Below are 24,704 nucleotides of genomic sequence, written 5' to 3'. Positions count from 1 at the left end.
CCCAGATTCAACAGGATGTTGAACTGGGTCTCACAGAACAGCTCATGGAAAGGAAAGGCCCTCTGACACAAACAAACGTCACTGGAGAGGGAACGGTAATGTCAGGGAAGGCATCTGGAAGGTTAAATCAGGAATAAACCAAGCACTTTGAGCTGTATTACTTTGTATGGCTGTATTTTATTTCCAGTCTTCTGCAGTACAGCTCATGAGTCTTACCAAGGAAAGAACTTCTGTGCGAAATTCAGTAAATTAAAAAACAAACCACAGCCCTGTGGGGAAAACTGGAATTGTGCTTCCATATCATGGGCCTTTCCCAGAAAAGCTGGGCTTGGGTCAGCGTGAAATGCAACACCACACATCTGCAAGGGAGTCTAACCGGTTCTTTTCAGCCTTTTCCACTTTCATCACTTGCTGTTGCTTAAAACTTTCTGCCCTAACAACTCACAAGCACAACCAAGGTCTTTCTCAATGGGCACTCTGGGAGACTGGGGCTGTCTGGAGTCTGGAGGGAAAGACACAGGTGACAGGGATGGTGGATGCTGGGTGGGAGAAGTCACCTTCTCTCTGCTTATAGGGCAAGTTGAAACCATGCACACACATGTAATGAAGTCTCATGTTTCCCTTCCAGTAGCGTAATTGTTGTGCAGGACTATTGATATCTCATGGCAATGCCTCAGGTTGTCAGCACCTGATGGTCTTCAGACAGTGGTGATACTGACTCATTGTCTTGACCACTTTTAAGTGACATCATTTGGCCTTTTCCCAAGAGCTGGTAGCTGAGCAAGGTGACAACGGCACGGGTGTTATTTGACATGACCACCGCTTCGCCCTGGAAGAGCAGTGCATGTGTGTGAACACCTCTCCACAGCCCTTTTCAAAATGTTTGTGCAGGAACAGCCATAAACCGGGCTATATTGACCCAAAGATGCAATCCAAGTCATTCGAGTTTAGGCCTTATCTACATCATATTATCAGGACCAAGAGAGCACAGATGCTCCCCAGGGAGGGAGGGGACTGCGTGTGCGGGAGGGAATGGCCCCGTCCCTTCTCTCCTGGCACAGGGAGGGGACTGCGGGCAGAGCTGGGTAATGATTTGTCATCACGAGGGCTGGGGTGTCTCTCTTTGCAGAGGAAACCTTGGCCGTGATTGACAGCAGGGCTGTTCTTTGCGGCTTCCCTCACTGTTGACAAGTAATAATGAAGCTTTGTCAGTCCATCATGGACATGGATATGCCAGATTATGTTGACTCCTTGGACTCCTCTTATACCATGCTGGAATTTGACAACCTTCGGGTGCTCCCCAACAACACTGGTGAGATTTCTGTTTGCTTCCTCTTGAATAATGTCCGCTGCCTTTGTTCTAAAGCTGAACACCTGGGAAAGTCAGGCAGGAGGTGTGGGGCAAAGGGTGGAACGGGTAACATTTAAGCAGTTGACCTGTGAACTGGTGTTGAACCTGCAGTTGCGTTTGGGCTGAAATGGGACCCCTTCACTTGTCGGTCCTATTTTGAGCTGTTCCTTTCCTTGACGGGGCTGAGTGTCATGTCCTGAAGTGCCCATAAGGTATTGCAGATGTTGGTGGAGCTCTTCATGGAATACCATAGGTTTGTCCCCCTGTATGGCTTATGCGAGGAGTTATTACAGTTTTTCCTTATAATGTGTGTCTTGTTTGCGTATATGACTTAAGTTCATATTTAATCCTTGGAAAAAAATGCCATCTCAAACGGCATTTGTCTATTACTCAGAAAATACACCATGCATCAAATTTCACTTGTTCCTAGTTACTTAAATTGAGAAGCAATATCCAAATTGTTAGTAGCCTTCTATTTTTTTTTCTAGCTATCAAGGTGGTCTAAAAGTCTTAACGGCACACAAAGAACTTGACTGTGAGGCGTGTGCTTTTATGTGCAGAGACTTCCGCTTTGTTCACAGAATTAAAGCATATTGCATATTTAGATTTTGAATAGTCAAAAGTACCCAGGCATAAAGCAAATAAAGTATTATGTGAAATTAACTGTTCACTCTGTGAAAAATAAAGGACATTTTGGTCATATAGCATGAAACCAATCACATAACTGAATGAGATTCCAATGTTAGCAATGTCTTTGGAGAATTTTGGCAGCATTTTTTTTAAATTGTTAATAAGCATAATGAAATTAAGATGGGATTTTCAGGGTCTCACGTTTGCTCTTTAGCTGTCTCATTGAAAGAAATCAAAGTTTCAGTAGGGCTATCACCTACAATTTAAGATGATTAGACTTCTTATTGTGAGACATGGTGGAGATGTCAGGAGACAAGTTAAAAGACCCAAAGAAATTTGAATTTCATGTTGACTTCAATAAGAGCTCTGACTGTCCCTAAAATAAAAGATTTTCAGGTTTTTTTTTGGTTTTTTTTGGTTTTTTTTTTGCCAATTCCAGATAGACTAGATCTTATTCTTGTGGAAGGGTTTCCATCTGCCATCCTACTCCAGAAATATTATTTAACACAGAAGTTTTTCTTTGTCACTTGTTGTTGAGCAACAAGATATTTTTTACTTTCTAGAGTGGTATGAATTTCCTTGAAATTCAAAATAATTTTGCAAATTAACTGCCAAAACCTGTTTGGAACTCTGTTGTTTCATGTAGTAGAACTGACAGGTTGAGTTTTTTCTGAAGTTTATCTGGATCGGTATTGTGTTATTTATCTAGCTGTTAATAAGTAACCAGTTCTCACAGGAACTAGCTGTTTTGAAATTAGCTTGTTTGTCTTGGGTAAGTGTCCTCTTCTACAGTCTGTAAAAATAACTTCAAAAACGACCTGAAATGTCCATGTATGGAAATATATTGTTAACCAGCTGAATTCAGTTTCCATAGGTAATGAAAAATAACAGTTCACACAGATATTCTGTAGTTTCAGAAATATTTTTAAAGTTGTTAGAACCAGGAAATAATATAGTTTTAGGTATTTTTTTTAAAGAGACTGAATTGTTTTAAGATGTGTATTTCCCATTATGCAAGATTATTCTGTATTATTTCCCCTACTCAATCTAATGGCAGTTTTGCCCTCTATATAAACACAAACAAGAAAGGGGGCAATATTTATTTTAATGGGCTCAGGACTGTTTCTTACATTGTAAACAATTTTAAAATTGAAAATTAGAATATTTTTAAAGATCATGCTCACTTAAAACTGTTTCCTTTTTTGTAATATTATTTAATCAACATTTTGGGTTGATTAATGATGTGAAGCACTTCTGGTGCTAAGCTTTCTGCTTCAGGAACCTGCTATTGTTTTGAGGTTTACCTAGGTATATATTTTGGATTTTCCACCTTTAAATACCCCATAGTTTGCCAAATATTTCAAGACTAATTCAAAATAAAGAACAGAGTCCATTATGGGAGTGGAGGAGTATAAAAAAATGGTCTGTTTTAAATAGAAAGAATAACAAAAGGAAACGAACAAAAATCAATGCTAATCCTGTATTTCCTTTATAAAAATGTGTTGTAACTGCAGAAAATTTTCCATTTTGTACAGACTTGTTTCCTTTACCTTGGCTGGCATTACAAGCCATATTCTCACTTGCTTTTTATGTGCTGCTAATGCCCATTTCCTCACGCTCTTGTTTGAGTTGTCATTTTGCTTAAAATATGAAGCATTATTGAAATATTGCACTAATTCTGTAGTCGAGTGTCAAAGAACACTTTCTCCCACAGTGGTGCTCACTTTCCCATCTCAGCGCTCAAACACCACGGTGGTTCCTGGGACTTTGACACAACATTGGTGAAAAAAATATTCCCAGCCCTGCTACAGTTTGACCCAACTCAGACCATGAAAAAGCCATCAAAGATATTTTAACAGAGCTTGACCACCCCCCAAGCTGCACACGTGCTTGCGAGGATCTCTGGCCTCTCTGGTCGGCCTCTCCATCATTGCTGCTGTATGATTTGGAAACACTAAATCAAAGTTATGTTTTAGAGCTCAAAAACTCCCCCTCTATTTGCTGATGTAGAAAGCAGCTGACCTGCACGTGAACAAGTCTTCAGTGCTAGCCCCTCTCCAGCCCTACATTTGTGTGCACAGGTTTCGCAATGCTGGCTTTGGCCACCAAGTTTGACTGCATGTACATGCCCTAAAGCTGCATTAATGATTTCTTTACCTTCCAGTCCAGCACATGTAATTCAGAGATTTGTTAGCTGCAGATTATGTGCACTGAGACTGGCTTGGATTCACGGGTAGATAAGAGCAAAAGCCATTCTGGAAAGTATAGGAAGGTAATTCTTCTATACAATCTGCATCCAGAAGAGATGGAAACTGCCTTGAACAGTTTGGTAACCAGTAAAACAATGGAAAGGAAAAGCAGCAGAGAGGTTTACAGGGGTTAAGTATCATACCAAGCTCCAGCTCTTAATGGAAGCCAGGTATCATTCTCCAACAGCATCCTCACTGGGAGCACCTTCACTGCTATTTCTTATCACTGTAAAACTTGTCATCTTCATTTCACCCCTGGTTAGGTAATGACTGACATAGAGAAGCAGTAGATAACACAAATTTGTATGTATTTCAGTTGTGGGCTTGGTTGACCCCAAGGCTGGTGAAGCCACTGGGATATTCTCACCAGCATTAAGTAGGCTGTAGTTCCTGATCTGCACGTTGCTCATACATAACTCACAAAAGATGGTTGAAACTGCAGATTTTTCTGCCAGTCAACATCTATGACAGTTCTAGTGAGGAGTCTGGCCAAAACCGTGGGTCTTCAGTTCAGCCTGTGACTCACACAAGGTGAATTTCGGTCTCTTCTTGGAGAATGTCTCCAGTTGCATCTCTCCAGGATAAATTTCAGACACTGTGACACGAATTAGGGCCCCTTCTGTTATAGCATATATACCATATAAGCATCTGTACACAGATACGTGTCTGAGCATCTCACCAGGGTGGTGAGGACAGTTGTGAGCTTGTTTCAGTTGTTGTGAGCCAGCTGGACTCTGACCAGGTCTGTCCCAGCAGCCCTCAAGCCCATCTTGGTGTGGTGCTGAGCTCCAGGTACCAAACCCTCCAGAGAGGTAAAAAATGATAAATGAAGCTCTGAGCAGGTTATCGTCTTGTATCAGACAGGGCTGAATTACATGGTCTACAGTTTTCAGCTGATTTCACAGGCAGGCAACTGTGCTGGCGGGGATCCTGGTTTCCTCTGCTTTTCCTAGCAGTGACCTGGCCAGGAAAAACCCAGACATTCCCCAAATACTGGCTAGGTTTGAAAGCCATGTTGAAACCATCTTCTGATGCACGCGATATTGCTTGTGCCTTTGCTCTTCTCTGAGCTAGTTCTCATTTGGAACTCATCCTTAGTTGGTGACAGGATTTTGTAATTAAAATTTATCATTATGATTAACATGTGCGTACGGGCTCAGGGCTTTTCTTTATTTTTTTGAAATTTCTGTTCACGTTCAGTCAAGCTGAAAAGGACATGTAACTGCCTCACACAGACTGAAATTTTAGCTAAGTATCTGCCCTAACATAGAGCCACCCAGCTCAGCTGTAGTCCATGGGCTTGTCTGTGTTTTCATGGGTACAACGGAGGCCAAAATTTGGTTTTGTACCTTCCATGGGGACCTTACATGCTCAGTACTGGTGGTCCTTCCTCCAGCTATAATTGGTTTAAGGCCAGATTATTAATTTCTTCCTTAAATCAGCAAGCAGCTCCTCACATGTCCTACTCACAAAAAGGGAAAAAGTCTTCTCTGGCGAGTAAATGTTTTCCAGCATCAGGAATGGTTTGCAATCTGGACCCAGCTGAAGGATGAAGGCTCCATTGGAGACCCAAACCATATGACCTTTTCTTTATTCTTCTGAAGTCAGTAGCAAAAGCATGAGTGGAGAGAAGAGAAAATTAGCCTTGTTATCTTTATTTTTCTTGTGCAGTTTGTGAATGAAATTCAGGACACTCAGCACATTTGTTTATGGTAATACGTTCCTTCAAAAGAATAGATGGAGCAACAGATGCATGAACGTTTAGCGGTACAGTTCCTCTTGAAAGTATATTCTAGTACAGCTCATTGAATACTGAGTTATCAAGCAAAATTAAATCAAGAATCTATGTAAAAAAAACCCCTAAATATCAATGCAAATTACCATTAAGCACCTCAGATGCAGACAATGTTCCCAAAGGCCCCAAGTGCCACTTACTGACAAATATCAGGGCTGGGAGCATATTAAATGGATTTTGGGAACAGGTAAAACTCAGTTCCTGTCATTATGACCTAAGAATGATTTTGACACTGTCATTCTTATTTGTGATGTTGCTCCAGTCTCACTACAACCTATTTATTTATTCATTCATATGTTAGAAGGTGAAATACAGATCAAAAGGGTTGTTTTTGAAGGAGTGAAAGGAAGTCTGACCTCTGCATTTGTGAAGTCTTAGCTAAAAAAATTCAAATGTTTTAAAAAACTAAAGCTTTATTAGCTTTTTTTTGCTTTTGATTAAAATTTTCATTTCATAGCAAATATTTTCACTGTAAATTTTTGATGTGTATTCATATACAAAAATAGCCCACTCTCTCTATATATACATGTTGTGCGTGGATTACCCAAAGCTATTTTTACATATTATACGTTAGAAAGCTTTCTCTACTTTATCCAGATCAGATGCCAGTTCCTCCCCTTTGAGTAATTTTCTCTAAGATTTGTCGTTGCTCAGTACAACAGCTGCTGAGCTTTTCTCATCACCGCCCATCTCCTCTGCAAGGCGGGATGTATCTTGTCCCAAAGACTTTGCCGATGTCACTGAAGCACGAGATTGGCTCCTCTGGGGCAACGAACATGCTCCCAGAGGTGTGATAAATACATAAAATCATCCTGCAGCAAGTGCCCAGGTCAGGACAGACTCCACAAACATTTCTTCTTTCATCAGGGTGTAAACACTGTCATCTGCATCTTCTCAAATGTCTCTTTTTTTTTTTTTTGGCTTTTTTTTTCTTCCCCAAGTTGTGCCTCAAATTAGGAGGATTAGGAGTGCAGTGAGTCTGGTGGTTATGGCCAAGGGAGAAGTTTAAAGAGAAGTTTTCAGCAGTGTATACACGGGCCAGGCAGGGGCAGAGCTATTCCTGCCCCAAATGAGTGGGTGCAAACAGAGGACATGACAGAGGGCATTCATATGACCTAATTTTAGGTTCTTAATTTAGAAGGTCCATCTTCTTGCACTGCTCTTGCTTTCCAGTAGGTAGCAATGAGCCTCCTCAGCAGGCAATTCAGAGCAGAAACTGGACTTAGGAGAATTAAAGTGACCCTGGTGTGAGCTGTTGTCTCTGTTCTCCAGCTGCGGAGAAGCATCCAAGAGCAGCCTTTTATCTCCAACACCTCTTCATGTACATGAAGTAGTCCATCCTTCCTGCCTCTGCTGTCTTGTTGTTGCTTTCTACTTTTTCAAGTTAATGATGTTTTTTCCACCCTCTTCTGTGGGCACCAGCTTTGCCCTATGTTCTCCAGATGTCTAACAGGGGAGGTGGTTCCCTGTGCCTCAAAAGCATATATCTCACATCCAGGTAAAGTTTCTCTGCATCTGCCAAGAAAAGTGGGGGTAATAGTTAAATTCTTGTGAGCCTGATGGGTTGTGCAGCTTGAAATCTCTCTGGAACACCTGTGTGTGGTGGAGGTCTGGGTCAGTATGTGCTTTGCTTAAAAAAAGTAACTTGCTGATTCTGCTTTTTATCACAGAGGGGTCTAATGGTCCCTGTTCTCTGCCTGCAGAGGCCATCACAGCAGAATCAGCAAACACCAACCTGCTCACCAGCGGCATCAGCTCCCTCTGCTCCATCTGTGGGGACCGGGCAACCGGCAAACACTATGGGGCATCCAGCTGCGATGGCTGCAAAGGCTTCTTCAGGAGGAGCGTCCGTAAGAACCATATATATTCCTGCAGGTACCTGCCCCTGCTGCATTAAATAAATACAATTTATTGACACTATAAATAATTCGGAGTGGTGGTCAAGTTGTAAAAAGGGGCCCCTATCCCAAATGCTGAATTACCATGAAGTGAATGCTAAGGAGTAAGCTAAGTTGTATCTCAGCTTGGACTCTGACACCTTTTGTGACACCAAGCGATCCATTTCATGAATTCACCATCACTGCTACCCCCACAGTGTAAATCAAGGGGAATTTACAGATCAGAGGTTTGACTGGGGTGTACAATACATAAATACAGCTTCTGGGTGTGGAGCAACACCATAACCTTATCACAGCCCAGCAAGAGAAAGCCAAGGAGGCAAAGGACCAAACCTCCAGAGATTTAATCTCAAATGCAGTGTTTCTTGATTTTCCCGGTAAAAAGCAATGACCATCCAAGAACCTGTCACCTCCAAAGCATCCACCTCCCCCACAGTGTCTCCATTTTTGTTTTGAAATTGATAAACTATGTATGCTGACATATAAGTAGTGATTTTACAATCATTCTGAGAATGTAGCATGGACCAGTGATGATTCATGTCCACTTTGGCACACAGGTGTACATTGAGAGAATTTTCTTTTTACCAGGAGGAGGCTATAAATTATTCCAAAGCTATCTTGATTGACCTTAGAAAAATGGTGTTTATTTTAGTGCAGGAGGAAGGGGGAAAAAATCCTGAATACGCTCAAGCCCTTAATCTCTAATCAAAACCTGGAAGTTTTATTTCTGTTCCAGAGCTCTTCCTCCTTTAAGAGCATTCTAAATTTTTGCAATGCTAGTCACCCTGTTTGTTCAAAATGATCCTGGGGTCCTTATCACTTCAGGACACACCAACCACAAAAGACACCCAGGGTGACAGTAGTGTCCACCCACATGGTGCCCACCGCAGAAGCTGTGGGATTCCTACAAGAACAGGGAACAGCTACTATTGTTTTCTTTGAAATTCTGGCTTTCAGTCTCCTGGGAGAAGAATTGTTGCCCCTCCCTAGGAACCCACGAATCTCTGTGATATTTGGCAGCTCAGAGAAGATCCACAGAATTGAAGCCAAGTAAATGGCAAATGCTTGCTTGTCTGCAAATCCTTATTTGGTGAGCCGCACTGTATTTAGCTCAGCTCAGAGCGCTTTTGTTTATCGCAGACATGAATTCCTTGGAAAGTCTTTGGGTTCTTTGTACCTTTGGCTTCTTACCAGCCTAGAAAAGTGCCTCAGCTTTTACCACTTGATGATGGCCCTGGAATAACCTACTCCCTCTCTCTGTGTGACAGATTCCTGTTCTACCAATTCACCCACCGTGGCAAGGGCTGCAAAGTCTACATGGGCCACCCTAGAACAGCACATAGGTTCCTAAATAACCCTTTGAAATGAAGAGGAATTAGGAAGCCACGTGCCTCAGAACTAGACTGCAGACACAAAAGGGCTTGTGGTCCATAGTGTCATTATTCTATGCAAAGCAGAGCCCTGTTAACAAGCTGGATCAAACAAGCTCCAGTGACAAACACCCAACAACCGTTTGAAAGTGGGAGATGGAGTTCCTACACTGCCAGGCACCAGCACAACTTGAGTCACAGTCACGATTTCACAGCCAAAACCATCACATTCCGCCCAGGGTGGGTGGGCTGAAATGGCTGCGCTCCCAGCAGGCAGGAATGGCGGTGGGGAAGATGAGGAGCTGGGCCAAGCCAACATTGATTCAATCCATTTCTTGCAAACCTTTGGCTCTTCTCAGGGTTCAAATCAGTGAAGACTGGGACTCCATTTGGGTCTGCTCAGGGTGAGTGGGGTGCTGATGCCAGGCTGGTTGCTCGATGTTTTGTTTCTTATCTCCTCCCAGGTTCAGCCGACAGTGTGTAATAGACAAAGACAAGAGGAACCAGTGCAGGTACTGCAGGCTGAAGAAGTGCTTCAGAGCTGGCATGAAGAAAGAAGGTGGGTGCAAAGAGACATTTCAAAACTGCTTGCTGCTGACTCTGGCCCTACTCCCACCGCAGAGTGTGGTAGAGAGCAGCAGCCCTGGTTCGGGGAGATGATGCTCATGTGTTGCAGTGAGAGATTTCTTGTTGTTGAAGCTGAAAACATAATTTCTTATCTTATTAGATGTGAACTGCAATTAGAGCCTTGTGACAATAGTCACCCATTCTGGGAGGTGGTCTCATTAGAGTATGTTTATATTGGGAAATGGATGGGTTTCTTCAGGGTTTATTCAGCCTCTGATTGTTTCACAACAGAAATTCCCTTGCCACCCACCTACTAGTATGAGTCCTAATCCCAGCTGTGACAATCTCAGTGAGGACCTGCCACTGTCAATCCCATAAATGCCAACAGTTGGCTACCATGCAGTAGCGTTTGGTGATTGACTTGGCTATCTTGGTGCAACCCTTAGGACACGGTACAGCCTGAACACAATGTCTTATGGTACAAGAGCTGCTCCTCCATGGCACATCCAATATTGGCTGATGCCTTTTGTTGTCCTTCACATTGGCTGTGTTAAGAGGGAGGTGGAGCACTGTAGAGTATTTAGGTACCAGTGACCATAGGGAAATATCCTTCCAATGCACTAAATGAAAGTGCCTAATGCTAAGCAAGAGAAAACACACTTCTGTTAACTTCAGCCTTAATGCCCTACAGCCAGCTTCCATGGGAAATTTTGGGACCTACTGCAGCATTTCTGATCTCTGATCATTCACTGTTTGTGTAGTGGGAGAGCTTGGATTATACTATTTTACTTCAAGCTTTCTGGACAGAGACTTTGTACACCAAGTGCTCAGCAAAGTGGGGGCTCAGCCCACACTAGATGGTACATCCCGTCGATGTGCAGGTGATGGTTTCAGCACTCTTCACCCTTCATTTGTACTGTTTTCCAACTCACCGACAGCTTATGGGTGAGGGAGCTAGGAAGGAACTTGAGAGTTTCTTTCTATGCCACCGAGTTTAACACCCCTCACCCACAGGGTGAAATCACAGTCCTACTGAAACCAAGGGAAAATTTGTCACTCCTTTCTGGTAATTCATAAGATTTCACTGATGATGAAAAAATCTTTCCAACCTTCTGACCGCATGTTTTCCTGGAGAAGAAGGGTGTCTTGCAATTTGGCATTGGTCATGGATGTAGCAAAACTGCCTGTTGGTTTGATTTAGGAAAAATGAAGTAAATACAGAGAAGCAAAAAAAACCAGCCCTTCAAGTGATAAAGAAAGACCAAATCAAAGCATATTTGGTCAGTTCTAGATGGAGATGGAGCCAATTGCCAATGCAGCAAGCTCCACAGCTTGGAAAGGCTGAGATCCGGTTATCAGCTCCATTCTTTGAGCCGAAGCATGATTTTTATTGGATTTATGGTAGAAGTTATAAAACTGTGGCTCATGCCTTCATTATTGATTGCAGCTCAATGGAAGATGACTCATTTCAAGTTCCACATAGTCACATTCTTTGAAACTTTTTTATGAGTGCAGTCAGGTTGTGTGCTCACAAACTGCTCATGTGTTTGGTAAGGAAGATTTTAAAGCACCTTGAGCAACCGCTTTGCAGAAATTAGCTTAACTGACCAGGGCTGTATCCAAAGCATGTGTGCAGGACTGCAAAATAAATTTTCTTGCACAATTGTGTGCACAAAAAGAACACAGTTATTTACTTTAGGGTGGTTCTAGATTAATATTAAACAGTATTGCGAAGCATTAGGGAAAAAGAGAAACTATGTCTTGGGGCAGAGCAATATGAGAATGATACAAATACTTGTGCATAATTTTTTGGTGGTGTGCACCGATTCATGTTGGGAGACCACAGCTGGGACACCCACACTCAATATGTCCCATTGTCGCAGCACTGGCATGCAAGAGTGTGACACTTCTTCTGGCACATCAATTTTCAACCAACCCATGTAACAGCAATCAGACTTTCCAGGGTGTGGTGATTAGCATTGTTTATTCACAGTAAAAGGGAAGAAGCTGGAAACGATCCTTTTCCCAGCCTGTCTGTGACAACACACCTGTGTTGGGGTTGGTAGGGTTGTGTCACCCTTACACGCTCCCCTCTTATGATGTCCCACCAACCCACTGCTCACCGAGTGTGTGTGTAATATGGGATGCTTGCTGTTCCCCAGCAAAACTAACTGATAAACAGGAGTTTTGGATCCACAGTGATTTTTATTTTTATTTTCTCCTGTCTTTCTGTGTTGTAAGACATGACGCGACACACTTGGGTCTTTCTTCCTCTCCTTTTTCCCCTGTTGGAAACAACTCTAGTGCACAAAAGATTGAAGGTGGCTATATTATCTGGCATGGTCAAAGTGAAATTTCTGCCTAAAAAAAAAAAAGCCATCTGATGCAAATAGCCGAGCTAGCTTTAAACTGGCTGTCTACAGGGGCAGTGGTGTAGGTGCAGGGCTGAGCGTCTCAGCATGGGCTGTTCCTGGGATCACAGTGCAGTCAGGCTATAGGTTCACTATAGGTGTGGGGCAGCTGGGCAGAAGATGTTGAGAAAAGAATCAGTAGCATCTTCTAGATTGTATAATCTGATTTGATCCTGCTTTTGGAAAGAACCAGGACTGTCCCACACATGAGCCCTGCACCTCCAGGCTTGTGCTTTCAGATGGAATCCAGGTTCCATCGACACCAGCAAGAGCAAAAAAGGGTCAAAACTTGAGTCTTGTGGAAATTCCAGTCCCCAGATTTCCTAGAAATTAGCTCATTTAGAAAAGCTCCTATCTAAATTACATTTTTTGTATTAATAATTCACTTTAATAACTACAGGTAAACAATCATCAAAGCTGGGACTAGGGGAGAGGAAAAGGCTTGCTTGAAAACAAATCCCTTCTTGTCTCCCGAAATGCCACTGTGATCAGGATTGAAGATCTTTACAGGAGATTCGTTTTGTGGTTCAGGCTTGGACTGTACCACAGGGTTCTGGGGGTTTTCTGGCTGTTCCCTCTGATTTCCCCTGTTTGCACAGGACAAGGTTTGATTTCTATCATTTAGCGCAATGCTACTGGGCAGGGCTTTGGTCGCTACAGCGTCGGTGAATGAGGAGTGCATCAGATACTTAAACATTCAAAGAAAACAGCAGGATACTAATTTTAGCATCTGACTGAGATCATATTCAACCTTGGATAAAGTAGCAGGGTGTGATTTTTCAAGTGAGCCGGGTCATCTGCTCACATGTAGTTGAGTGTCTGAACACTTGGACGCCTTTTGACATGCAGGCTCTGCAATATCAGGAATCAGTTTGCTGGTGGAAAAAAAAAAAAAGAAAAAATAGGGGTTAATATTTAACCTCTCATCCCCTTTAGAGTAATTTATGAATGTACATGAACTCCTTTAGTTTTACACAGAAGTGAAAAGAATTATTGTATCACTTATGGCCACAACAGAGTGGGAGGATGTGAGGCTATTTTTAAAATTTATTTTTGTTAAATTGGACAGGTTTGTAGGGCAGTTTTATTGGTGTTTCACAGGACCTCTCTTTGTTTCATACCTTTCGTTTGCACATCTCTTCTGCCATGTTTTAGAAGGCTGAGACTGAAGTTTATTGCAAAGATGGATGGAAAAGGTAAAGGATCTTCCCCACTTTGTCATAGTCATAAATCAGACCAGAAGCCTGTGAAATGATTGAATGTTCATGTACCACTGTGATTTGTTTGTCAATAAAAAAAAATACCACACCTGTAAAATCAGGCAGCAGAAGGGGAAAATCTCTTGGTGGAGACAGAAACTGTGAGCACTGGTGAATGCTGCTACGGCGCTGGGGCACTCTCTTCTCCCTCCTCCTGCTCTCTCTTTATGACATTTATTAATACTTTTCCAACTTTGCATGCATGAAATGAGAATTTTTTTCATGGAATAATAATTGAAATGGTAGCTTTCATGCAGGCAGGGATTTACCCTTTGCAGTTTCTGTGGAAAGTTACTGATTTGCTGCCGTCCCCTTCCAATCAATGCCTGTGCCTGTATTTATTGGACTCCCCGGAGGTTCCTCATCATGGGCCCTGTACCTACGTGGCAAGGCAGCAAGGACAAAATGTTTGGGAAACACGGGTTTGTTGCAATCCCACAAACACACCGCTGTTTGCTCAAGAGCCGCTGTGCGTGCTCCGCAGCCTGCCCGCCCGCCAGCATCCTTGATGTGTTCATGGTGAAAGGGTCCAGGCTTGCTCTGAATAACAAAACAAAACAGGCGAGCAAAGCTTTTGCGAGTCATATCCTGGAAACAGTAGCCCCTGGGAGGCAGTGGGATCCGGCACTGGGATTTTAGTCCTTCCTGCAAGTTTTATTGACTGCAAAGCCAAGATTACATCTGAGCCCCAGCACTCCCGATGCCTCACCACGAGTGACCTATCCCTTCCCTTTTACAAGCATGATAAATACAGCAATATAATTACCACACAGTAATAGATTGATTTCTGTGGCAGGTAAAACATTAACTCCCTTTTGTACCTAATTCCATCACATCTTGGGTACTTTCAGTGATAACACCCAAATCACCTTGAGAAAGTCAGTCTGTACCATCCACTTACACTTGAAGATTGAGCTTATCAGAGCATGAGGGAAGCACTGAAATATGTGCCATAAAAGGACCCAGGAGGAAAAACAAGCTGAGGCTTCTTACAGGAGTCTGTAATTGATGAACAGGACCAGGTCTGCCTGGGTTTGTAGGACTTACATAAAAAAAAGATGTGAAAATCAGTTGGAGAGGCAAAACTTGTACCTTTTATTTTAAGTGGGCAAAAAAATCGCTGTCACCCTCAGACCTCTGATAAGAAACCAGGCATAGAAGGTTGGAGGGGGGACTTTCCAAGAACGTCAGAGATGACATGGATCTGGGTAGGCTTGCTTCTACTCAGTGCTGTTGCTCATCTTCCTAGTGTACCAAAGAAAGCTGTGAAGGGTTATTCTACTCTGAAGGTTAATCATGGATTATGGTTCCTATAACCACCTCCACCTTCAGACTGGTGGGGATCCCCCACTGACCAGCCTTTTCCATCGCCTCTCCCATGCATAGGGCAATGTATGTTGCTAAGGTAGGTCAGCAGAGCCTCCTAAGGGTGGTAGTTATTTTTTCTCTAAATGGATGTCTAATTGCCTCTATGTAGTATCCATAGCCTGAAAAGTCTCCAGTAATATGTTTATGTGTTGCATCTATTACAAATTATCGCATCCACTCAGCCTCTTGCAGCCGTTCAGGCATGGTTGGCTCTGAGATGTAAAATGGCTTTGGGGACTGGATCCCAGCAGATCCCTCCAAACACCCTCAGCTCAGCAATGAGTGGGTCCTGACCAACGGCAAGACTGAGCTCCAAATCCTGGAAAATAAATACCGTGCTCCTGCTGATAACGAGAGTTATTGATTTTTATCACTGTTGCTTGTTTTCTGCCCTTTCACTTTGTTGGCCTCTCATCAGAGGCCAGTTGGGAAAACAGAGCAGTGGTTGGACCTGAGCTGGCAAAAATAAAAACAACCCACCTTCCCACCTGGTGTGCAAAATAGTGCCCACATCTCCTTCTTTGCATAAATTCAGATAAATGTGCCCCATGCATAGGGGGATGCTTGCTCTAAAGCAAGGCCTAGCAGCAAGGCCAAGTCTCAAAAGAGTGATGGTGAAATTATTTTGCTGACTCTGCCAAAAGAAAGTTGCTGGGAAAGTCTTCTCCGGTGGCCACTTTTGAGACAACACATTACTGTTTCAAATCCAAGGGGTTAAAGCACAGAGCGAGTTGCTCTTCGACAGCTATGTCTGAGTCATTCCCTGTAAATAAAACCAAAAGGAGTCTGGAATTGCTGTATGAAGGAGGAGAGATGTGTTGCATTATCACCACATGCTAAATCTTCCTGCTCCCTCTGCTTTAAGGCCCTGACAATTGCTCTTTCTGAGCTGGATGTAGCCAAGACGTATGAGCTGTCTGGAAAATGCTGAGTCTGCATCCAGGCTCCTTCCTCCAGCCCCATGTGGGTTGATTTGCTGCTGGACAGAAGTGATAGGGCCTGGGGGAGAAACTAACACTGGAAACGAGGTTGGACCAAGTCTATATTCTGCTTTCTTCCTCTGCTGCTGTTTTACTTGATGGCTGCAGTGGAGGTGAGTCAGTTCTTGGAGCCTGTGTTGTAAAAATAAGCTGCTGAAATGCAATAAATCACTTATGTTCAACATGCAGAGCTGACGGAACATAGGGCTAGAAGCGGCTTGCACTTTAGGGAAAAGAATGGTTTATAGGGTGGAATGGACCTCAAAAAATTAGCTTTTTTTTTTTTCTCTAATTCACCGTGGCATGGCCATACCTTTCTGTTTGCAAACAGCCCAGGGCTGATCTTCAGTCTGTTGTGGTTGCTGTAGTGTGCCCAAGGTGTGTCGTGTCACTGTTATTAACAGCTTGGGACACTCTGAACTGATTTGCTGCAGCGATTTGCACAAATTGCCAGCAGAATAGAGGCAAAGCCCGGCTTGGTCTGTCCCCTCAGCCGTGTGCTGGCATTGCCATCAGGGTTACAGGCTCGTTGAAATCAGCAGTGTGGTGGGCAAGGCTGAGACAATGGTTTTAAGGTGAAATTAGTGAATTTAAGCTGCTTTTCTTTGGAGCTTCCTTAATGAGGTGACTCTTCCTACTCCCTGTGGGTGGTGGTGATGTCCCCTGGGGAACACCAGCTGCGATGTCTCAGGGCCAGAGGACACTTTAGATTTGCTTTGAGGTGGGATCAGAGGATGGTTTTTCCAGCACTGCCATAAGACGAGACGCAACCTGACGAGCATCCTGCTGGACCAGGACCTCAGGAGTCCTCAGTGTGGACATGGCAAAAAGGATATTGGAGGCCAGGACTCCAGCAGTATGAAGTGAAAAGGGGTGACAACAAATCCCTGAACTTCCCTTGAGCTGTGTCAAAACCAGTGGGACCAGCTAACATTGGACAGGAGTTGTTCTGACTGCTAAATGGTCTTATTTCCTCTATTTTTCTTGTCCTCGTTCTTCTCTCTCTCTGGTGGCCATTTTCCCTCCCCAAGGGCCTGTTTAATCTTATTTCAGCATCCAACAGGAGTGGAGGGTCTTGCAGGCACTAAAGCCCCATCTACTCCTGTGTGGGTACCACAAGTAGCATTGGCCGTGGGCTGTGAGGAAAGTTTCTCGCTAACACAACCACCACTCGCTTTCGTTTCAGCTGTGCAGAACGAGCGCGACAGGATCAGCATCCGCAGGAGCAGCTACGAGGACAATGGCTCCCTCTCCATCAACGTGCTCACCCAAGCTGAGGCCATGGCACAGCAGGTACGAAATGTGGGGACAGCCCTCCAGATGAGTACGTGGCCTTCAGGTCTTCCATATGGGCTTGCGAACTCACTAAACCCACCAGAGCTGGATCTTTTTCTGCCTTTGGATGGCTCTTGCACAAAGCCACAGGGAAGAAAATGCATTAGAGATATCCAAAAGCAGAGAGTAAAAATCCTGGGAGAAAAAAAAATATGAAATTCTAAGGACTGAGGGATGTTGCAGACCCTGGGTCCTCTGTGCCCCCAGCCAAAATTGTTGCTGCATCTCTAAAAACTCATTCAATTGAATGCAGAAGTTTATTCCTCTTGGCTGCACATTCTGGCCTGCTCAGAGCATAATGTTCCTGGTATGGCCCATTCTATCTTTTCTTGCAACTTCTTTACCAGGGCAACAATTTTAGGGGAGAAAAATAAAGCAAATAAAATTGCTGGGCTTCAACTAACGCTGATTACTTTATTATTTAATGTTCCACATCGAATTTCGCCCTGCACATCCTTTAAATTCTTATGCAAATATCCTTTCTCCACTGAAACGTACGATCCAGATGTTGCATTTGACATGCAGCAATGCGTCCACTTCCTTTTCAAAAATTATTATGCTTTAACCTTCTCCCCTCTGCTCAGTTCTTTAGGGATTGAAATGATATTTTATGTCCCAGATAGCAACTGGAGGGAGAAAGGCCAGCTGCATTTCATGCGTTTGGCTGGCTTAAATGATTGATGGGAAGCAGAGCCCCAGTGCTGCTGGCTGCTGCTAGGAATGGGAATATTAATCAGATTTTTTGTCCTGAGCCAGCCTGGAGAGTGGGGCAGGAGGCAAAGGAGGGAAGGGTGTGTGTTGGGACCGAGCACCACCTCGTGGAGGCTTCACCATGGGTCAGACAGTGTAGACACAATAGCAAACATCTCAGCGACCTGTTGAGCTTAATGTCTGTGAAGTCTCTCCATGTCATCAACAAATTGTTGTTATCAAGGATGCCAAACCAACACAGATCTGGTCCCAATACAACGTGGACTGTTTCTTTTTCAGTATTCATCGCCGAGTCCAGTGCACAGTGCAGACATTGCTATGAAGAAGGTTGCAACCATCAATGATGTGTGTGAATCCATGAAGCAGCAGCTGCTGGTGCTGGTTGAATGGGCAAAATACATCCCGGCGTTTTGTGAGCTCCCACTCGACGATCAGGTGAAATGCAAATGCCTCTTCCCTGCAAACCCACTGCCTTCCATAGGAATTTCCAGCTGCACTTGCAGCAGGAGAATCTGATGTTAACATATAGGTCACTCTATGCAGAGCAATAAGCGAGCAGGAGGGAAAGAATAGTAAAGAACAAGGGATCAATTAAAAATAAGTCAAGTAGCCAGAGTTCCCCAGAATATAACAGAATTGGTCACTCCAGTCTGCATGAGGACACAGACAAAAAAGTTTGGTTTTCCCTTTATTGGTACCTGATAGTTGAATATAAAAGCTATTTATTTCCTAAGAACTCAAATTACTCAGGCTCTTCTTTGATTTTTCTTTGAAAACACCTTTTTACTTAGTTAGCCATGAATGTAGCACTTCTGAAAAGTGAAGATATAGTAATGATTTATAGCTCTTAATAGTGCTTTATCTGTAGGCTTGACATATCTAAGCAGATACCAAATTTGGCTTAATCTAACAGCCGCAGCTCACTGTTCTGTTCTCTGCTTTTCAAACACAATATTATTTCTTTCTTTTGTGCCATCTCCAGGTTGCCTTGCTCAGAGCCCATGCAGGGGAACACCTGCTCCTCGGGGTAGCCAAGCGGTCGATACCATACACTGATTTTCTGTTATTAGGTAAAGCACTGAGATACACTCCTGCTTTTATCATTTGCACACTCAGGTCATTGCCAAGTATCCTGCCCGCCTGAAATCCTCTCTGCACTCCTGGGCATGGTCTGTACATCTGGCTTAAGACTAAGTGCTTGTGAAGGCCTCTGGAGAAGCATAAAAAGGAGGAAGCAAATTCAGAGGGACTTTTATAACTGTTCCCTTACTACTTTGAAGTTGTGGATGAGAAACACCCAATATTTAAATGGCATCTCAAACTGCATTGCTTTGTCTTAGTAACTGAAATTGCCAGGACACAGATAATGAGGCGTTTGTGTATCAATGATTAAACATTTAGCACAACAACCTATTAAAAAGCATAGTGTAAATAGGTATTTCCTTTTCATGTAGCTTTTTGTGATGGAAATCACAGGTGGGATTATTTTTGTAAAAATGGGAATACTGACCTTGAAAGCCACACTTTACAGAAAAGAGGGAGGGAGAACTTTATTTTTGGTGTGTTTATTTTAAAGCAAAGATGCAACACCATTTGCAAACTGATGCTAAGTACAACAGAGGGTAAAGCAGAGCAGAACATGGAGCAGGCTCTGAGTACAGTGTGGGTGCACTTAAGGTAATTAAGGACCAAAGAATGAGATCTATGGCTTGCATCTCAATTGTGAATCTGAGTATGAAGCTGCACACTGGAAATCTGCTGCACGTGGGCATGGGGACTATTTGGCAATGTGCCTTGGGGTAACTTCTAGATGAGACCATGTCCACAGAGCAAAAATCTGACAGTGAATTTCTCTTGTCTCCCCAGGGAACGACTTCATTATCCCAATGCACTGCCCGGAGCTGGAAATCGCTCGTGTGGCCACCAGAATCTTGGACGAGTTGGTGAAGCCCTTGCGGGACATCCAGATTGATGACAATGAGTACGCATGCCTTAAGGCCATCATCTTCTTCGATCCAGGTAAACTTCCCTCCTAATTGCTTAGCAAGGGGCTAGAAAAGGAGTTGAGGGCTCCCCAATAACCAGGAAAACCCCTGGGCAGCACCTCAGCATTTCACCCTGGCTCTGCTGTAGTGAGTAATGCAGCAGGGACATGTTAGAAGTGATCTGCTCCTGAACACTTTCCTATTTAGCAAGTGTTCATTCCAGCCAGAGTGATGTGCGAGATTCTGCAGACTCCAGAGGAGTTTTGCTGCTTCTGTAGCTTGGCTTCAGCAAAAACCCATCGGTCTGAAATGAAGGAGATGACTATTAAGGACATATATGCCTATAGTGAATTATGCATAATCGAAATGAGTCAACTGAGCAGCAGTTTAGAGCATCCATCAGAGTTCAGAAAGCAGCATTAAAAACCACAGAGAACTGGACCTTTCAGAGTATCCAGAAATATCAAGGATGTTTGCTAATGGATTGTGCTGGCAGCCAGTACCGACCGAGCGCAGGGCTGATCCACATGGGATGGAGAAGCGGGAAACACACAGAGGCAAACAAAAGCTTGTTTTGGAACATTGTATTATTGTATGCTTGTATTCTCATTCCACAAACACGGGTGTTTCTGCATCAGTCCAGTTTCCTCCCAAACACTCCTGTTTTGACACACACAAAACCTCCTCTTGGTACAAAACTCAAGTCCCTTTGGTGTGTGTTACCCTGTAGCTTACAGAAGAGATGGGAGAACAATTCCAAATCCAGAACAATGCTCTTTTGTCTTTGGCATCTATTAGCACGGAGAAGTTAGAGCATCTTCTGTTACTTATTTTTTGCTGTGTTCACTGATTCGAAACCAAGATACAGGAGTTTTACAAACTTCATGAACTTTGGCTTACAAGGAGCCTGCTGTAAACCGGAGCAAGGGTGTTGTTATCAAATTGAGTTTGACAAATTACCTTCCTGGCTGATCAGTATCTCAGTGAAGATTTAGATCACCAAGACAGTGAGGTGCTGTGATTTCATCTAAAAGGAAAAAGTGTGAAACTCTGCAGAAGTGAAACTCATTAATGCTAACAAGTAGTCATGTCCATAGAGTTATATACTGACATGCAATAATTTCCTTTAAATACTTTAATTTACTTTGAATACAATAATTTACTTCAAAATATCTAATCTTTTTGTATGATATATAAATGTGGTGCTTGTGGATTCTTTATAGACAGTGGAAGAAATGGTCCAGTGAGCCAGAAATCTCAGTTTTAGACAGCAGGACAGGCAGGAGCAGAAAGCTTTAAATCCCAGCACTTCACCCTGCCCAGAATGCACATTTACGTGCTTAAGCAAAACTGGACCTGAGATCTGTGAATAATGGGTCGAACACTGGTCAGGGGCAGGTAATCAAGGCAAGAATCTGATGCTGCAGCAGGTGTAATTACAACATATAGACACCAAACTTGCACGGATTTAGTGGCAGTAGTTGGGACTCAGAGTTCTCAGGGGAAAATTCCAGGCCATTCCCTTGGAAGGACTAATATGCTTCAACTTCTAAATTCTTCATCTTCACTAATGCCAATAGTCAGACACATCCACCTGAAGCAAGCTGTTATTTTCTTACTTTTCCCCCTCCAAATCCCCTTACCATTTCCTTTTTCCATATGAGATATAACATAGTGGCACCCCAGTGCTAATCTGTCAGATAAACTTGGAGACTCTGAGAGATATTTGCCAGAGGATCTCTGGCATCTTTTTCCCTCTACAGAGCCCAACTGACAGGGTAACACTTTCTGCTTACACTGGCCAGGAATTAACTTCATTTTTCCCCTCCCAGACTGCAAAGGCCTGAGCGAGCCCGGGAAGGTGAAGAACATGCGTTTCCAGGTCCAGGTCAATCTGGAGGACTACATCAATGATCGACAGTACGACTCCCGAGGCCGGTTCAGCGACATCCTCCTCCTGCTGCCTCCGCTGCAGAGCATCACCTGGCAGATGATAGAGCAGGTCCAGTTCGTGAAGCTCTTCGGTGTGGCCAGGATCGACAGCTTGCTGCAGGAGATGCTGCTGGGAGGTAGGAACCCTGCTGAGCAAAGACAACAAAGTTATTTTATTTCAAAGCCATCATGTGGTTTATGTCTGGGTTTGTGTCCTTCTCTGGAGGATGTATGGTAGAGAGAACTTGGTCTTGGGAGGAGGGACTTGAAGGCTGAGGTTGAACTGCAGCTTGAACATGGGTCCTTCTCACTCCAGTCTAATCCCCAAGACATTTCTTTCCAGACTCTCTCTGAAAATTGGCTATTAGGAAAAAAATCTTCATGGAAAAGGTTGTCAGGCATTGGAACAGGCTGCCCAGGGCAGTGGTAGAGTCACCATCCCTGGAAGGGTTTAAAAGGTGTTTAGATGAGGTTCTTAGGGACATGGGTTAGCGCTAGAGTTAGGTTATGGTTGGACTCGATGATCCTGAGGGTCTCTTCCAACTGAAATGATTCTAATGATTCTATGATTCTAAAATCTGACCCAGGGACAGTTTTATAGAAAGGGGTACACTCTATGGTGCTTCACACCAGTGGATCACTCAAATTTTATGTAACCTACCAAACCGATGCAGTTTGTAAGAAGACATGTTTTTTTGTTAGCAATATGCAACAGCTATAACAATATGAGAAACCCTGATAAGAGCGGTAATTGGGACACACACAGATGAAGAGTGCAGTTAGTTATTAGCTGAAACCCCAACCATCCTGGGAGGTTGTCCCTAAGTGGTGAGAAGGCTGAGAGCAAAGAGGATTCCTGAGCAGGAGGGAAGATGAGCAGGAGATTAACCCCCACCCACAGGGGTCTCCCACATTCTCTGTAAAAAAGAGACTTGTCCCAGAGCATCTGGCTTCTCGGTAACTATGTAAAGAATGGTATTTTTCCCCCTTTCACCGCAGGAACCACCATTGATCTCCAGTACCAGTCAGGACCTCCCAACCTCAACATGGAACCGCTGCCAGGACACGTCCTCCCAGGCAACATGAGCTCTGTGATTCACGCCGCTCCAGACCGTATGTGTCCATTTTTTATGCTATTAGTGTCAGCATCACAAAGGGATTGGATAGGAGAAGCAGTTGAGGAAAAGACATTTTTTTTCTTTTTATAAATACATTTATTTATAAACTCTATATTTCTTTACAAATATTTGTATTACACTTGAATCAGCGTTCACAGCCCCCTCCCTCCACGCTGATTTCCTTTACTATGCAGTCTGGAGATGTGTTTCCAAAAAAGCAGCTGTGATTTTCATACAATAGCATGGTTCAGAGGGATTTAGAGATGCTACTAAACATCACAAGATTCGGAAAAAAAAGGAAATCAAGATTGGTGACAGTGTGTTTCTATGAACACAGGCAGCGCTTGGAAATACCACAAAGCAGCACACACAGTTATTAGTGGCAAGAGTTTCCCTACGTAAAGCATCTCGGTTGCTGGCAACCAGAACACAATATGGCCTGAAAACAAGACTGTCTTCAGGCATTTATCTATCTGCTGTAGTAGCAAATGGAACATGCTATTTAAAACAAAAAAAAAAAAAAGTAGAATGTGAGTTGTAATTTAACAGCCACTGCCATCTAATCACCATGTCTTGTACAAAGCGTCATTTTGCCAGTTACAGTCATCTACCTCTTGTAGCACATTTTGTTATTTCTCAGCCGTATAAATGTTGGCATCATGTATTTTTTCTAACCACCTTGCAGTGAGGGATATCAGAGAGATGCTGTGTTCTCTAAATGAAGAACTGCGGGCAGCAGGTTGTTCTCTTCTCTGACAAGGAAAGAAAAGATTGAAAAGCAGTTGGGGGCATTTCCCAAGTGCAAAATCCTGAGAAAAGTTGCTATGTACCTATCAGCCCACACTGAGCCCTATCAGGAGGAAAAATATGCCTGAACATGCCTGAATTTGGGATGGATCTGCCTGCCCCATCTCCTAAGCTCCAGCTCCTTGGTTCAGAGGATGGTTTGCTCCATTTTAATTCTGTTTCTTTTCTTTCCCACAGCATCTCCTGAAACATCCCTCCCGTCTCCTTCGACAAGCACGGGCAGTGATGACTATAAACTCGGCTCTAGCGCAGGGCCCAGTGCTGTTGCGCAGCTCTTGCCTCCGACGGTGATAACCAAGCAGGAGATTTTATAGGGCGAGGTGGGAGGAGAAGCTGGGAGCAACGTGGGAGCCGCACTGGGAGTGAAACAGGCAAAACACAACAACCCCCTGCCCATAACCATGTCCGTCAGTCACGCTCTGTCCTGTCCGTGAGTCCAGCACCAGTTGCCGCCTGCAGCAGGACCTTCAACACGTGTCTTCCCACCACTCGTTTCAGCAGTGATTGGGATCGATGCTCTTTTCAGCAGGACCAAGACTGTAAGTTATCTGGAGCAGGGTGTCCGATTGCATTTGTTATCACCTAACTTGGAGTGATCGCAACTCTTTCAAAGCGTTCAGCCACTGTCTTCATAAATCCAAATGTCTTCAACAGCTCCTGGTAATTGCTAATGAGTACAACATGTCTTGAGCTGTCAGTATGAAAAGGTCTGTTCCCATTAGAAGTTTAATTACACTCCCGTGTTAAGCTTTAGGAAGAATATTTTCATAACCCTTAGCAGCCCAGCACTTTCTTATTCCATACAGATCCCCCAGCTAACATTTAATGCTGGTCAGCTTTTATCTGTGACCAGGAACGCAAACATTTGGTTATTTTATATAATTTCCAGTATATCTGGAGTCCAGCTGTGAGTCATTTGATGCATCTCCTACTTTGTG

General features: G+C 43.6%; 2 protein-coding genes across 3 annotated transcripts in view; one reads left to right on the top strand and one right to left on the bottom strand.

Annotated features, from left to right (window-relative positions):
- Window positions 1-1,197: 1,197 nt before the first annotated feature.
- Window positions 1,198-24,080, top strand: LOC308044950 (hepatocyte nuclear factor 4-beta-like; the record flags this gene model as incomplete). Of its 2 annotated transcripts, none has more annotated exons than XM_080351938.1 (10): window positions 1,198-1,312; window positions 7,729-7,900; window positions 9,758-9,852; window positions 17,065-17,171; window positions 18,204-18,359; window positions 18,907-18,994; window positions 19,791-19,943; window positions 21,742-21,978; window positions 22,841-22,954; window positions 23,944-24,080. In XM_080351938.1, the coding sequence occupies 10 exons, from the start codon at window positions 1,198-1,200 to the stop codon at window positions 24,078-24,080; spliced, it is 1,374 nt and encodes a 457-aa protein (XP_080208064.1). The 2 variants fall into 2 exon arrangements, with proteins under 2 accessions (XP_080208064.1, XP_080208063.1); XM_080351937.1 differs by having other exon boundaries at window positions 7,696-7,900.
- ZDHHC7 (zDHHC palmitoyltransferase 7) overlaps window positions 21,912-24,704 on the bottom strand; it is a 19,487-nt gene continuing 16,694 nt past the window's right edge. Inside the window, exon 8 of the transcript XR_013922699.1 lies at window positions 21,912-21,990. The gene's annotated coding sequence lies outside the window, so the exon portion shown is untranslated. The remainder of the gene's footprint in view (window positions 21,991-24,704) is intronic.

This window comes from Nesoenas mayeri (assembly GCF_963082525.1).
Source record: "Nesoenas mayeri genome assembly, chromosome: 12".
NCBI classification, from domain to species: domain Eukaryota; kingdom Metazoa; phylum Chordata; class Aves; order Columbiformes; family Columbidae; genus Nesoenas; species Nesoenas mayeri.
The sequence above is the reverse complement of the archived record's forward strand: the minus strand, read 5'-3'. Positions and strand labels throughout refer to the sequence as shown.